Source organism: Podarcis raffonei, chromosome 9, assembly GCF_027172205.1.
Source record: "Podarcis raffonei isolate rPodRaf1 chromosome 9, rPodRaf1.pri, whole genome shotgun sequence".
Lineage (NCBI taxonomy): Eukaryota > Metazoa > Chordata > Lepidosauria > Squamata > Lacertidae > Podarcis > Podarcis raffonei.
In genome coordinates this window covers 60296541-60311992 of record NC_070610.1, presented here as the reverse complement: position 1 = coordinate 60311992, position 15452 = coordinate 60296541, and the positions used below count along the sequence as shown (strand labels likewise).

The window sequence follows — 15452 nt, the reverse complement described above, 5'->3', positions numbered from 1 at the left end:
ACTTCCCCACCACCTTGCCCCTTCACCTCTCCTCCCTGTCAGGTCACGTGACCACTATTATCCTACCGCACTGCCAGCTACTCATCTGGGAAGAGGGTATGTGACTGAGGAGGGTGGTTTTTAAAGGTGGGTCCTTAGGGCCACATTTGGCCCCCGAACCTGAGTTTCCTCATTCCCATACTGCTACCTGTCTGAATGTATGTTCTCATTTTCCTAAATGAATTTTACTTTTGCTTAATACTTCATTTGTTTTTATCCTGGGTTATTCGGGAGCTCTGAAATTCACCAGTGCCTCCTCCCTCTTGAAAATACATTATTTTTAAATATAATACAGAACAGAGCTAAAAGCAGGGTGGCTGGAACACCACCCCAAATTTAAAAAGGCACTTGTGGATCTATATCACCTTTAATCCTGGTGGTTTTAAAACCCCATTCAATGGTGGCAGCCACCCTATGATTAGTGTTGGCATGACAGCTAGTTGGCCTTCATTAACTTGTAACTGTCAAAGGTCACACCAAACAGGCTCTATGAGAGGCAAATATGCAAAGATGACTTAAAGTACCTGGCGAGATTATGCTAACCCATTTTCACAATTGCGGAGCTTGAAGTACTGATACATTTCCATTCATTAGCTGACTTTTATGTCTGAAATCCGTGGATCATATTTAATTAAAAGCTTTAAACTTCCAAACAGTGGCTGTTTTACTTGCCTCTTAAAAGAGTCTTTGAAAAATATCTGGCTATGGATAATATTATGTTTCAGGGCTGAATATATCAGGAGCTACAGAGTAAATAATATCCACAGGCCAGTGACGTAAACTAAAAATCAGCCATACAGCTGGCTTATAGTTAGTGAAGATCAAGTTTCAGCTCTGAGCTTGTTAACAAGTTACACAGCTAAATATATACCCAAGCCACTAAAGGAGACATCAGAAATGGGTGGTTGTAAAGCTCTGTTTATTCAGCTATATATGTCCTTTTTTGGCTATTAAAGCCAGTTAGTAAAGTCAGTAACAAAAAGGAAATAGTTTCCATAGTGGAAGTAGCTATACCCTCCAGATTAGGGATGGGGAAGAAATCTGAATTGGTTTGCATTCCTTCATACATTTTGATTCCTTCATACTTTTTGAATGAACACACAAATCAAAAGACAATTATCCTTTGAAATTCTCACGTCTCTGAATTTTGTGATGTAGTTCTCCAACCAAGCAATGTGCACTAAAATGCATATATTAGGAGAATATGCTTGAAGAAATGCATGTATTAGTAAAAAACTATATACAAAAATGAGTATATTAGGAGGAACACACAATAAAATGCTAATGAATTTTCACCAGTACTTTTTATAAAATGACAAATTGCTGCAGAGATGTGTGGAATCCAATTTAAGAGTGAGTTTCTCTTTTGAGTTTTTCCCTTTTTCCAAACTGACAGCTTCAGCCACATCTTCTCCAGATGTTGTTGGACTGTGACTCCCATCATCCTTGACCCTTGGCCATGCTAGGAATAGGCACCTAACAACATCTGGAAGGCACTGCATGCCCCACCCCGCTCTTCACTAGCAAGTGCTGTTACTGCTGTTGCTATTAGTTCTAAAAGAAAAAGCACATTACACGATTAGCAGATCATGTATGTGATGCAAAGAAGGAATTTACATGCAAGCAAGTTTCATCTGAAGTTTCTTTTGAGCCTCTACTCGATTTACAAACTGGCCTTTCTCCTCAAGAGTGGGAGCCACTGCACAGAAAGTTGCAGTCAGTGCCAATGGAGAGGCCTTGCTCTTTTGGCTTGCAAGCGACGGACTCTCTACAGCTAAACTATTGCTGCTTGTTTGCTTTCTGTTGAGCTCCTGGGGAATGTTTTAAAAGACTGCTCTGGGGCACCCATATATCCTAAGATGTCTGAGGAAATGAGCATGCGATTGGGTGCTGCCTACAGAGTTCCTGTAGACCTTGCTGGAAAAAACAAGGATAGTACCTATCAGCTGTTCAGGAAAGGAACAATGTTGTTCTTCTCCAAGTCAGCTAATAGTGCTATCACCACTCATGCATACCTAGCCTGCCCCAGATGTAATGAGTCCCACTGAGATGAGAAAGAAGCATTGTCAGTTGTGCCAAGGAAATGTCTTGTCAAAGGATCATATTGTAAGAACCACCCACAGAGACAAAAGGTCCAAGTATGATGAACATAAGAATCTAGGATCAGATCCTTGTTGGATCAGACCGAGGGTCCATCTATTTCAGCAGTTCTCAACTTGTGGGTCCACAGATGTTGTTGGACTACAACTCCCATCATCCCTGAGCTCTGGCCTTGCTAGCTAGGGGTGATGGGAGTTGTAGTTCAACAACATCTGGGGACCCACACAGGTTGAGAAAGGCTGATCTAGTCCAATGTCCTGTTTCACACAATAGCTAACCAGATGCTTCTGGGAGATGCACAAGCAGCTCATGAAGGCAATGGGCCTCTCCTGTTGGGGCTCCCCATCAATTATGGTATTGATCTGATATAGGCTGTATTCAGGGGTGGGTTATATTTGGAGTGATATGGTGGTATTCTTAGGGATATACTCCCCCTAAATCTGGAGGTTTCATTTAGTTATTATCCTCCGTAGCCCTAGTCAGAGAATTTGTTAGTCCAGCACTGAGTGAAAGTCTAAAGGGTATTGTAAGTGCATAGGCTGCTGTGAATGGGAACCCTGATCATGCAGAAAGGGTCAAGGTCACAAGCAAACTGTATATTTAAAGCATACACAAAGCACATTGTTTCTCCCCCAAAAATCCTGGGAACTCTAGTTTGTTAAGGGGTCTTGGAATTGTAGCTCTGTGAGTCGTGATTGTTAAAGTGGCGTGATAGCGTTTTAAATGTGTAGTGTGTTCACAATGGCTCATTGCAACAGGTGATGGTGAACTGGTTGGAAAGTTCCTAGCTGGACACCAGAGGGCTCCAGCAACATCTTAAAAGCACCCGCACCCTGCATTTGCAGGGCTACAATAACGGATATAAGGGTTACATGTTTCCCCTACATTTGCTTCTCAACTTTTATTGGTTGTAAACCCTCAACCATTTCAATAAAAGCTCAGTTGAATTTGGGGAGGGATGCAAATGATCTGCAGGATGGCAAGCTGTATTCAGCTGTGGCCCCTCTTGCTAGATGCTTCTGGAGGTTTAAAACAACAAAACACAGCGAATACTGAAAGAGAAAAGGGAAAACATTAATATAACTATGAAAAAGCACCTTAGCAACATTCAGTAGACATCTGGTGAGATCATAGCAACAGCCTTGACTCTGCTTGGATATTTTATAGCTAGGGCTGGTCCAAGATATTTTTTGGCCTGAGTCAGACGACAAGATGGTAGCCCCTCCCTCCCATTCCATGTTCAGAAGCTGACCAGACTGGCTACTGAATCCTATTCTGACACAGATGACGCGACTGCATCCATCATTGTGCCTAAGAACAACAGGCTAGTCCAGGGGATGTAGGTCTGTTCACATTGCACCAACAATTTCTGTCCTCCAGCATCTTCCCAGTGCTGTGCATCTGCCACCTGAAGCAGCCATCTCACTCTGACTAATGTCAGGGCTGGCTCTGCTTATAGCTCTTAACAGTCTGTATACTGTCATCTGAGGCATTTTAGATTGCTTTGATGAAAGTCAAATTCTGACGTTTCCAAAGCATGTAAAAAGGAATACGAACATTTTCACTTTCACTCTCCCCCCCCATGTGAGATGTCGCAGGTTCTTTTGACTTGAAGACTGACATGGAGATGAATGTGTTGGATTTGGATCAGGGAGACCCCAGTTCAAGAGGAGTGACATGGCTGGGAGGTTGGCATGATGCAAATGAACCAGCAGAAACACTGGATTGGCTCTGCTGGGGTGTTTTCACCACACTGACCTCCCAGCCTCCTCAAACTTCTGCCTCACCCCTCAGCTTTTGGGAGGTCAGCCAAGTGCTGCCACTCCACTGTTCTATCTGCTACTGATTGAAAGGAAGGAAGGGGGAAAGTCTAAAAAATAAAACATAGAACCCATACCTTTTTCCTGCATGTAAAAGCTCAAAGCCTTCAGCAATTTTCTCAAAGGGTAATGTGTGACTTATTAATGCATCCGTATTAAATTTCTTTTTCATGTAATCAGAAACCAGTTGAGGGAGAGCATCTTTTAACTTCCAACCTGGGGTGGGGGAAATAAAAGAACATTGGATCAGCATGGAAGCTGGATGCTTATTATTTTTAAAGAACAGAAAATGTCGGGATGTGTGAGCTATAAATTAATTTTTTTTAGAAGATGAGGATAACTCCTGTTTATAAGTTAAGAAAATAAGCCTAATAGAATCAAAGGCCAGTGGGATGGAGGTACTTAAGCAGAGGCTGGAGGGCCATCTATCAGGGTTGCTGTGGCTGCAGAGAAGCAGATTTCAGCTAAACATTAGGAGAAACTACCTAGGGAAGCAGATTGGCTCAGTGGGTGATGGGCTTCCCTAGGCTGGAGGTATTTGAACAGAAGCTGAAAGGCCATCTATCTGGGATGATGTGGCTGTATCCCACTCTGCAGATCCTGCACTGAGGAGGGGGTTGGACTCGGTGACCTTCAATGTCCATTCCTGTTCTATGGATCAATGCAGTAGCTGCCATATATCACCAACTTTAACCAATCCACACCTCCAAGCAAGCATCCTATTAATTTCTTTCCTGTGAGGAGCAGAGTAGGGTCGATGGAGAGCTGTGATCCTCCAGGAGGTGCCCCAACAAGCACACAGGTGCCATGGCCCAAATGGCAGGATTTAAGGGCAGTGACCTGTTTGGGACACACAGAAAAATGAGGTCAGAAATGGAAATGGTATTGCAATATAAAAGCATATGAACATAATAGCCTGGTGGATCAGGCTAGTGTCCCAACTAGTTCAGCATCCTGTTCTCACAGTGCCTAACTAGATGCCTGTAGGAAGTCCCAAAACAGGACCAGAGTACAGCAATGCTCTTTCCTCCTGCATTTTCCAGCTAGTAGAATTCAGAAGCATATTGCCTCCAACCATGAATCCTCCCTCTGTCCTCAGAATTTCCCACCTAAATCGTTTACGTAGTCCCAAGCAGGTGCATTGCTTATATAAGGAGAGATCAGCCCTAGGCTGAACAGGACAGCCAAAAAATGGAGATGTGAGCCCAAGTGATTAGCACCAAAACAGAAAACATACCGCAATGTCTGTGCTTCCAATCACTTCAAATGCGTAGTCCACGCCAAGACCTGTCATCTCTACCAGAACCTCATTCAGGGGCTTCTTGAAATCTTGAGGAGCGATGCATTCTGTGGCTCCTAACTCTTTGGCCTTAGTAAATTTATCTTTGTTGGTGTCAATCCCAATAATCCTGGATGCTCCAGCAACTTTGCAGCCCATGACAACAGACAGACCAACACCTCCCAAGCCAAAGATGGCACAGGTAGAGCCTGGCTCAACCTGCAAATCAATAAAAACTGCATTAGGGACTTCCCAGAACACAAGTGATGTAGCAGGATTGAGGATCTGGGAGGAAGGAAGACTGGCAGGCCGGAAGAGAAGAGGCATACAGAGACAGAACTGAGAGACACTGTGGTGTAGTGGTTACGGTGTTGGACTAGGACCTGGAAGAGCACGGTTCAGATATCCATTCTGCCATGAAGCTCACTGGGTCACCTTGGGTCAGTCACTGGGAATATTGTAGGACCTAAACTAGTTGGGGCATATGCCACCTTGAAGGAAAGATGGGATACAAAATATGTCATGGACTGGTTGGATGCAGAGGAATGTTGGGAGGAACTAGTTGGAGAATCACAAAGAGAGGAAGACTCAGAGCCTGGGGTGTGGTGGTGGGATAATGATGAGTGGTCACAGGGAGAAGAGGTGGTGTCGGAAGCTGAAAAAGTAACAGTTTTAGTAAGCTGGGAAAGTTTGTGGCGCAGAGAAGTCCAGAATCAGAGGGAGAAGCTGAAGCCGGGGGGTGAGTGGAGATACACCAAGAGGCAGAGATGAATCAGGCTGGTGAAGAGTCATGAGTGTCTCCCCCTCCTGCTGTGACAAGCTCCCTCCCCACTTATCTCACAGACCCAGAAGAGGCATAAAAAGGGAGGAGAAGAGGTTAGGTTCACACAGGTACAGTCTCTGATTGCTTGTGGGAAACCATGGAAAGGGGACTTCTGGGGAGTAAAGCTGGCAAACTAACAATGCCTGTTAGAGGTACCTTTTAGAGGTACTGTTGGGAGGCTTGAGCCAGTGAGAGCAGGGAAGTTCAAGTAGCATCAGCTGTTTTTTTTGGAAAAGTGATATCTGAAGGTGCCTCTCTTCTCTAGCAGGGAGTAAGCAAACTCTTGTTTCACTTATTTGAGAAACAGAAATGTGAACTGATTCTTACCTTGGCACAATTGACTGCGGCTCCATAGCCAGTAGAAAACCCACAGGCAAAGAGGCAGACTTTATCCAGTGGAGCATTATTGTCGATTCTTACAATGGAAACCTCAGGCATAACTGTGTATTCGGAGAATGTGCTCGTCCATAGGAAGTGGTGGATCTGTTTCCCTCTGCAGGTGAACCTGCTGGTCTTATCTGGCATCAAATTTTGAAGAGGTTCACAGAGGCTGTTTGTGAAGATTCAGACTGGTCTGTATCATAAATTGGACTAAATACTAATTTTCCATATTACTAAGAAAAACAAATCTTTAATAGAAGATGCCAGATGAACTTACTGGGACTTGAGGCAGCAGTTAGCTTTAGGACTTAAACAGCAGCCACACTCTCCACACTGGGGAATACAAAGAGGAATGACTTTGTCACCTTATGGGAAAACAACAAGGACAAGAACAAAGTTTAAGTTCATGGGCTTATTGTTCTATTCAAGCTTGTAGCAATAGTATTAATGAAATACAGAACATACATGCATAATGTAAGCCAACATCCCTGATGCAAGGGAGAGAAGTTACCAGAAACACAAACAAACTCAAATCCAGTTTGATTTCAGATTAAGCCTCCAAATCACCACAACAATTTATAGTGATTTTTATCTAACCCCCTTTTCCTGATTAATTTGTAGCCAGTACACAGAGGGCCCCTTTGCACAAGGAAGCTTTTATTGTCAACCAATAAAGCCAAAGCATTTCTGCCAGGGTATACTTGCTTGCTTGTGTGAGAAACACAGTGATATTAACAAGGAATGTTGGAAAAGGAGAAATGTATTTCAGGGTTGGCATCAATGCCCAAAGGAAATCTGATGGTGGGCAAGGATCCTTAGCGCATGCAATCTCTTATCCCTTCCACCAGCATATTTTTTTAAAATTGAAGCTTTTTCATAATACAATACAATAAATGAAAACAAGAACAAAAGAAAGAAAAGAAAATGCAAAGTCATCTCTCAAAGGTAGCTCTTAACCCTTATCTCACACAAAAAGGAGCGGACCCTCGCAGCTCTCACCTGGGAGCTTCCCTTTATCCCACCCCCGCCTCCCACCCTGGGAGCTCTTTCCTTGTCTGCCTCTCACATTGGCCAAGGGAGCCAGCGTACAGCTTCCGGGTCATGTGGCCAACCTTCACCAACCCACAGTAGAGGACACCAAAAGGAAAACAGAAAAGGGGGGGGGGAGCTTGATTTCAGATTGAACCTCCAAATCACCACAACATTTTATAGTGATTTTATCTAGCTCTTTTTTCCTAATTATTTTTTAGCCAGTGCTTAGATTGCTACTTTGTCTGTTACGAAGCTATTGGAAGAGGTATTTCAACAGAGAAACATACTATCGGGTTTGGTGGCAATGCCCAAAGGTCATTGATTTGGGACAAGGATCCTTGGGGTATGGGGTTTCTTATGATTCTGATGGGTACTTGAAGAAAGAGATTATTTCTAGTACATAATGTGATCCTACAACTCCCACCATCCCTGGCTATTGGGCCTTGATTGCTGGGGCTGATGTGTAGTCAAGCTATTTACACCATGCTTGCAAATCCTAGTGGTGTCCAATACACAGGCACTTCTGAGTTTCTGATCTGCCCCATCCTTACCTGGCTTTACAGAAGTGACTCCTGGTCCAATACTTTCAACAATTCCAGCTCCTTCGTGACCCACAATAACTGGGTAGTCTATGTTTGGGAAAATGCCTTCCAGTACATGATCATCTGTCCTACAGATCCCAGTGGCCACTATCTGCAGGGGGAATGCAAAATACGATTCCAGTACTTTCACTGCTTCCACCTAGCAAACATATTCATCAGGAACTGGCACTGAATTTTTTTGTCTCTGTCATAAACATGGGTCTCCAGGTGAACAGGAGATCATGCAGATACCCTGTTAATACAACTGCATCCCCTGATTGAGAAATAGTTTGGAAACAGAGCCCTCAAAGAATCAGGTATTCACAGAGAGGACCAGCTCACATGGGACGTTTCAGCAAGAATGTTACCCACTTGATCTTGTTCAGATGTTACTAACTGTGATGCAAAGGACTAGCCAGAAATACATATTTGGAGGATATGATCTAAAGGCACATGAGGCTACCGCTTTGAAGAAGCTAAGCAGGTCCCGGTATGGTCAAAGCATACCAGGTAAATAATCAGATGGTATTACAATATGGTAAAATTGTGCCTGGGTTGATTATTTCAGACTGCAGCTGTGGCATGATTCAGGGGCTGGAGTCATATCACTGGATAATCTTTGTATGAAAGATAACAGGGAGAATCTTTCACTGTTAATCTTGTTTGAACTTGCTCGGAGCTTTTGGATATGCATTGCTTCTTATTGCTGTGTAAGTTTCAAATGCAATCACACCAAAACTATTGCTGAAATTCTGCACAAATCTGATTGAGAATTTTGCAGGATCTTTCTTCTTTTGCATGGAGTCCATTCAGTTCTGCCAAGAGCTGCCTTGTCAATAGACACTGGTGAGGAAAGAATAACTTCTGAGTTTTAAGTATAAGTCTTCCAGAACCATTCCTCCACCACTCAAGACTCCCCTATCCAAACTTTCAGAGTTTAGGCACAAGATCCTCAGCCACCACAATCATAATTCACAATGAATGAAAGCACCTTCCCTTTTGGAATAATATATTTTACCTTCACTCGAATTTCATGACTTCTTGGTGGTGCAACCTCCACCTCCTCCACAGAAGGCATTTGGCCAACTTCCCAGATGATTGCAGCTTTGCATTTAATCACCTGTGGAAATGGAGTTAATGAAAACAAGATCAAAGATGAATTTCAAAGGCAGGACAATATGGGAGGAGGCTTTCCCTCAGATATTAGGTCCCAAGCCACTGAGGACTTAAAATCTAAGCCCCAGCAGAGATCAGTTGTCCTCATCCTGTGCTATTATTGCCAAAACAGCATGTTTTGCTGCCATTTTACACTTCTTTTTAGCATCTGTGTGACAGTTTTTTGTTCCTTTTAAAAGTGATGGTGCATTCACAGTTTTCCTGAGTTCAAATGTGAGATTGGAGGAGAGACACAGTCTGGCCAACTTTCCCCCCACCTACATTCTGTGTGCTGTTTTAAAAGATGATAACAAAACTACTGCTGCAAACCAGGATTTATGTTGGGGATGGCAGGCTCTGTTAGAATTCCTGCTCTGTGATTGCAGTCATGGAATTGTTGTTTTTCACATGACGTGGTATGTTTTGACTCCACAGAGTGGGAAGTGATGGAGACAGGATGTTTGTGTTATTGTGTTCCGTGAAGTGGGACTATTGTCCTTTGTTCTTTCTCTCTTTGCTGTCTGATGCTAGAGAGAGAGGGAGCCATGTTGCAGTGCTCCGTGTGTATTTATATGTAAATAAAGTAGATTAGCCAAAATGCTGAGGTCTGTCATGTGAACTGCAAAGGCTCTGAGGATCCCTAAGTTTGCTGATGTCTGTTGGCATCGTTCGCTGTGATTTTCGGGCTGAAGAAAGCTTTTGAAGCTCCCGAACATTCAACCAGGAGGGAGAGAACATGCTAGTCGGGCTTGTGTCTCTGCCAGGGTCCTACTCAAGTGTAGAACAAGCTCCTGACAGGCTTCATGTTACAGGGGGCAGAACCTCAGTTAGTTAAGTATTTTTATTGATTTACTTGACGGCGGGGCAGCTGCCCCCTGACCCTCTTTGGCTACGCCCATGCCCAGAAGCCCTTTGCTGTGTATTTGTTCCCCTCACCAGTTTTGAGCCTTCTGTTTTGTGCCCTTAGGCTTCATTCATATTAAAGAAACACTGAAAATGGGAATTTGGGTATTATAGGAGACTGCACTGTCATAAAACCAGGGTGGATTTAATTTAAATCAAATTGATTTAAATCACTAGTCAGTAAGACTTGATTTAAATCATTTTTTTTTTAGCAGAAAGACTCATACTTTCTTGTATAATCTTAGTATTTACAACCAGATGAAGGTTTCATTTTTGGAATAATAAATTTTCAGAGTAGTTTTTACAGTTATATTAAAAATTACTGATTTGGTTATACTATTAGAAATACATAGACAGATAATTATAAAATTATTGTGTGGTTTAATAAGTTAACTGTTTATATTTGGACAACTTTTCTGCTGTACTTTATTGGAAGGAGAAAAGTAATTATTTCCTTAATAACAATTTAAACTATTTATTTAACTAAAACAATAACATTATAGCATATGTATCCATGTTTGTTAACTGATGTGGTTAAGCGATTTTTTTAAAAAAAAACCTTAGACTGAGTTTTAGCACACATGAAAAACTTAAAACAAATCCTTATTTCCTGATGAATAGCCTTTGGATTATAATGTAACTTAAATAGAAAACTATCTTTAGAAACTATCTTTATTTTAAAAATCTGATTTAAATTTTAAAAATCTATTTTTTTGGGGGGGGGGGAATCATTGATTTTTATCCACCCTGCATAAAACTGTGTGTAGTTCGTGATAAGCTGTGGATTCTTGCATGACTGTTGCACCACAAGCTGCTATAAAAGTCTCTCCTCGAAATACAGCTCTTCTGAGCTGTTTACCACTAACAGCAGCCTTTTCTGAATCTCTACCTCCAGCATTCAGTTGCATAGTTATTGTGGTATGCAGTTAATATACCAGAACAGTCAAGGTCCACACCCAGTTCTTTCATTTATAAGGCATTTTATAAGGCATTTTAATAGTACATAAGTTGCATCATTTAATCCCCATTTAATGAAGAATAGTTTCTGCCATGTATGGGTAAACGTGGGGATTATTCCCGATGTTGAACCTGCAACACCTCAGGTGAGATTTGTAGCCCTGTTTCAAGTTAGAATCCCTTCACAGGTTGCAGGTAGAGGCTTGCTTGACTCCTCCTCTGTACAAAACATTCCTGGCACCTTCAAAACAGGTATGTAGGGGAGAAGCCTGAGCTGGAGAAACTGTTCCCTCCAACATCCAGGGATGGGGAAGGAATTTGATCCTGTTTCCATTTTAATAAGAAATTACCTAATTAGGACTCAATTAACCGAAACACAGCTGTTTGAATTTTGTGCTTTTTTTCCATTTTGCAGTGCTGTTTTCCAATCGAAAAAAGGTGTACAAAAATGCAACTATTAGGAGGGAATGTGCATTAAAAATTATTCATAGATATGTGTGTGTGTAAAAAATAGTTCACTATATTTGGGCAAATTGTTTGCAAAAAGATTAGTCAAATCTGCATACATAGATGTGTTTATTAGGAAAAAATTGCACTGAAGCACTGACAAATTGTCATGAGGATTTTTTTTTAAAATCACTAATTGCTACATAAATGTGGAGAACTGAATTTCTAGCTGAAAAAAAGATAAACACAGAGAAAAGAAACAGCCAGTTTTGTTTGCCTCTACTGACAACTAGTCCAATATAACATGTCCCTTGTTGTTCTGTGCTATAAATTGGAAACCTTTTGATAGATGATATAGATATAGATATAGTACACACACACACACACACACACATACAAAGAGAGAGGGATCAGTAAAGATAAATGTGTTTCTGGTATAATGCCTTAAAGTTTGCAAGGGTGAGAGACATCAGCTCCAAATACAAAACCAGTTGTCATATCTCACTTCTGCAAATTGTTTCCCCCTTACATTGTGCTAGAAGGGCCATGAGGGGGATGCAACACCTGCACTTCATGTTGACATACTTGTTGTAACATGCAAAGCTGTCCAAAGGTTCATGTCTTATTTCTCCGTTTAATATGAAGAACATTGTGTTCTTTGAAATGGTGCACACTTATATCTCCAAGACATATGAACGTGCATAAAACGCTTCATCCGTTTAGAATCAGGAATGTCACAAAGCTCATAATGGAGATATTTAAGGAGCTCCCTTATACAGTGGTACCTCGGGTTACAGACACTTCAGGTTACAGACGCTTCAGTTTACAGACTCTGCTAACCCAGAAATAGTAACTTGGCTTAAGAACTTTGCTTCAGGATGAGAACAGAAATCGTGCTCTGGCGGCGCAGCGGCAGCAGCAGCGGGAGGCCCCATTAGCTAAAGTGGTACCTCAGGTTAAGAACAGTTTCAGGTTAAGAACGGACCTCCAGAACGAATTAAGTTCTTAACCCGAGGTACCACTGTACTGAGTTGTATGGCAATCTCTCTTGTTATGATACTGCCGGCAGGTATGACATCTGGCTGACTGCTCCTTTCTACTCTCCTACTTGAAATTCTTTAAACAGGGCACCTGAGTCAGACTATGACCTATGGCATAGTACAACTCTAAGCTTTTTTATCACACTTTACAGAGTTTAATTTCCACCGCAGATGGGAGATAAAAATACTGACTTGTAAATCAAACTAGAGAGTATGCTTTCTGAGGCAAAAGGCCAAGAATATTTGCATAATTGAAAAACGGAGTCTTCTTATGCACTGATGCAATTAGATGCAAGACAATGTCAAACAACATATGCTGCTGGGAACACTGTAATTATATATATGCATCATTATACAAATGACAGGTTTCTTATCAAAATAAGTTGGTAAGGCTTGTAAAAATATTTTATCTCTATATATGTAATGGATTATTTAAAAATAGTAACTTGGGTAAAACTTGTAGATTCCAAACATGAGCCTGCCAGTTGTGGTTGAGGCAACCTTTAAATCCAGAACTTCTTCCTTTATTATTTAACGCCTACACAATACAATGCCAGCTTTTTAGCATTGTCGGGAAAATATGACATCCTGCTCTTTGTCTCCTCTGCGTATATCAAGCAGGCTCATGTTTGGAATCTACAAGTAGGAGATAAGTTTTTCCAGCTTGGTCTTTGCAGCTGCGAAGTGAATTTGCAAAAATAAAAATCAGAGGAGGTGTCTCTGCTTTGGCAATGGGGATGTGGCAACACTTAGCTCTTTCCTCTTCAAAGCAATGTAGCATCTGTGCAAATGCAAACATTAGCATGTTGTGTTTGGATAGATTTAGATAGACTGAGCCATAAAAACAGTCTTCCTTACCTTTCCTGCAGTTGCCATGTGTCTGGATCGTGACTTTCAGTCTTCCCACAAGTTTACTTCTTTACAAAGGACTTCTCTTCTTGCTTCTCACTGCTTGCCTAATGCAAGAACATATACACAGAGTACTATTTCCACCACACACACACACACACACTGAATGTGTTATCTATGATAGGCCATCTGGGAAAGGGGAGGGGCCATTTCCAGCTGGCATTCAAAGTTCTTTCCTTCTTGGCAGATATTTAGCTTAAATCAAATCCCCCTAGAGCTGCCATCTAAAGTTAACTATTAAGAGCTAGCACAATATTGGATCCAAAAAGAAAAAGGTCAGCTCAGTTACAGATTTTTTGACTAAGAACTTGTACATACTAGTAAAAATCATTCTGGTCCGTGTTCACTTTCTCAAATTATTTATATAAAATAGAGCATAATCACACACAGTGCGTTTACTCAGATGCTAAAAACCCTTAGGGTCAAAACTGGGAGAGAGAAATTCCATTACAAGTTTTTGAAGAATATCTGTTAGTTTTGTTCTCATGCCAACTCTCTCATGCCATCACGAATCTCTCTCTCTCTCTCTCTCTCTCTCTCTCTCTCTCTCTCTCCCTCCCCCCTATCTATTTCCCATGGCTGTGTGTATACAGAGTGAATCACATTTAAGTGGAGGGGATGCCTTTAGTGAATGCAGTTCTTGCACCTCATTTGCAATGCTTTCTCCCACTTGCGTAGTTTCCCCCTTTTCTGACTGGTCTCCAGCTAAAATTTCTAGTGTAGATATAGCCCCTGCCCCTGCCTGGGCACCTGGACAGAAGCAACTCCTTCCAAATCCCTTTAACAGGATACCCCTGAGCTCTGGAGAGGCAAGCAAATGTCTAAGCTGCCAAAGTTGTGACAATTGCTATGAGGTAGGCAAAGCCATCAGAGAAGGCCAATTAGACCGATGGACAAATTCCTGCCCGGCCTTGAATATGGCAACCAGCAAAGTCCATTGCAAGGTCAAGCACAGCACACACAGCACACAAAGCATAACAAATAGGGAGGGTGGGTAGGAGATCTGACCAGAAACTGTGTGGGGTGGTGGAGGCTGGTGGTAATTTATACCCAGAGGGTGGACCAGAGAAAACCTGCTGGCTCAGTCTGTTGTAAACAAAATCTGCCCTTTTCCCCTTAGGGGGTATCCAAGAGCCTGTATAGAGTCCTTACGTGGGTTCCCTATTGGTAGGAGAAAATAACAGAGGCCAAACAGAGAATACTGAGAAGCAAAGCGGCTAGTAAGCCTGATCTTTATTGATCTGTTGCAACAGGGTGCTCCCCTCACACGCAGGAAAGGAGGAGGACCCAGAACAAAGGTGTGCCTGCCCTTATATAGACATTTTAAATTCCCTGCCCTGGAGCTCAAGACCACCCCTCCATACATCATACATACATCACAGAAGGGGTAACCCAAGACCACCCCCCACAAACATCATACCTACATCACAAAAAAGGTGGTCCACAACAGAAATTTGAATGTTCTTTTTCCTGTCTGCCAGGTTATCTGATAATGCCTTGCCTTTCCTGGTAGTCTGTCACCCTTTGAAATGGTGATTGCTCATTCCTGAGACAATGGGAAGGCTCCCTGACCCCCTCCCTCCTTGCAGAGAAAACATTTGGTCAGCTTGGGAGTCAAAATGGTTTCAGGTCGGTCTTCCTGTGTTGATCTATGTACGTGCTTGGTTGGTACATTTATGAGGCCAGGAAAATCTACAGAGCAGACGTTAACTGTTGGGTCATGGCAGGGGTGCCGCCTGATGAAAGAGGGTGAGCGAATTTGTGCCAAGGAGATGTCTTGTTGAAGGGTCACATTGTAAGAACAAGAGGGGGTAAAAGCAGCTGCACCTTGTATTGTATGCAAGTTACAATAATTTATATAAGGGTTAAATGTTTTCCCTGCATTTGCTTCTCTTGTTGGTTGTAAACCCTCAACCATTTCAATAAAAGCTCAGTTGAATTTTGGAATGGATGCAAATGATTTGCAGGATAGCAAGCTGTATTCAG

The 15452-nt window shown here is 42.1% G+C and overlaps 2 protein-coding genes across 6 annotated transcripts in view; one reads left to right on the top strand and one right to left on the bottom strand.

Annotated features, from left to right (window-relative positions):
- C9H4orf17 (chromosome 9 C4orf17 homolog) overlaps positions 1 to 15452 on the top strand; it is a 147509-nt gene that overhangs the window by 25080 nt on the left and 106977 nt on the right. The window lies entirely within an intron of this gene.
- LOC128421329 (alcohol dehydrogenase 1-like) lies at positions 942 to 13583 on the bottom strand. Of its 2 annotated transcripts, XM_053403981.1 has the most exons (9): positions 13416 to 13580; positions 9074 to 9175; positions 8026 to 8167; positions 6720 to 6807; positions 6389 to 6611; positions 5197 to 5457; positions 4664 to 4799; positions 4037 to 4175; positions 942 to 3191 (listed from the first exon to the last, which is right to left on the bottom strand). In XM_053403981.1, exons 1-9 carry the CDS (start codon positions 13431 to 13433, stop codon positions 3167 to 3169), a joined length of 1134 nt encoding a protein of 377 aa, XP_053259956.1. In that variant the 5' UTR covers positions 13434 to 13580; the 3' UTR covers positions 942 to 3166. The 2 variants fall into 2 exon arrangements, with proteins under 2 accessions (XP_053259956.1, XP_053259955.1); XM_053403980.1 differs by lacking the exon at positions 942 to 3191 and having other exon boundaries at positions 3222 to 4175; positions 13416 to 13583.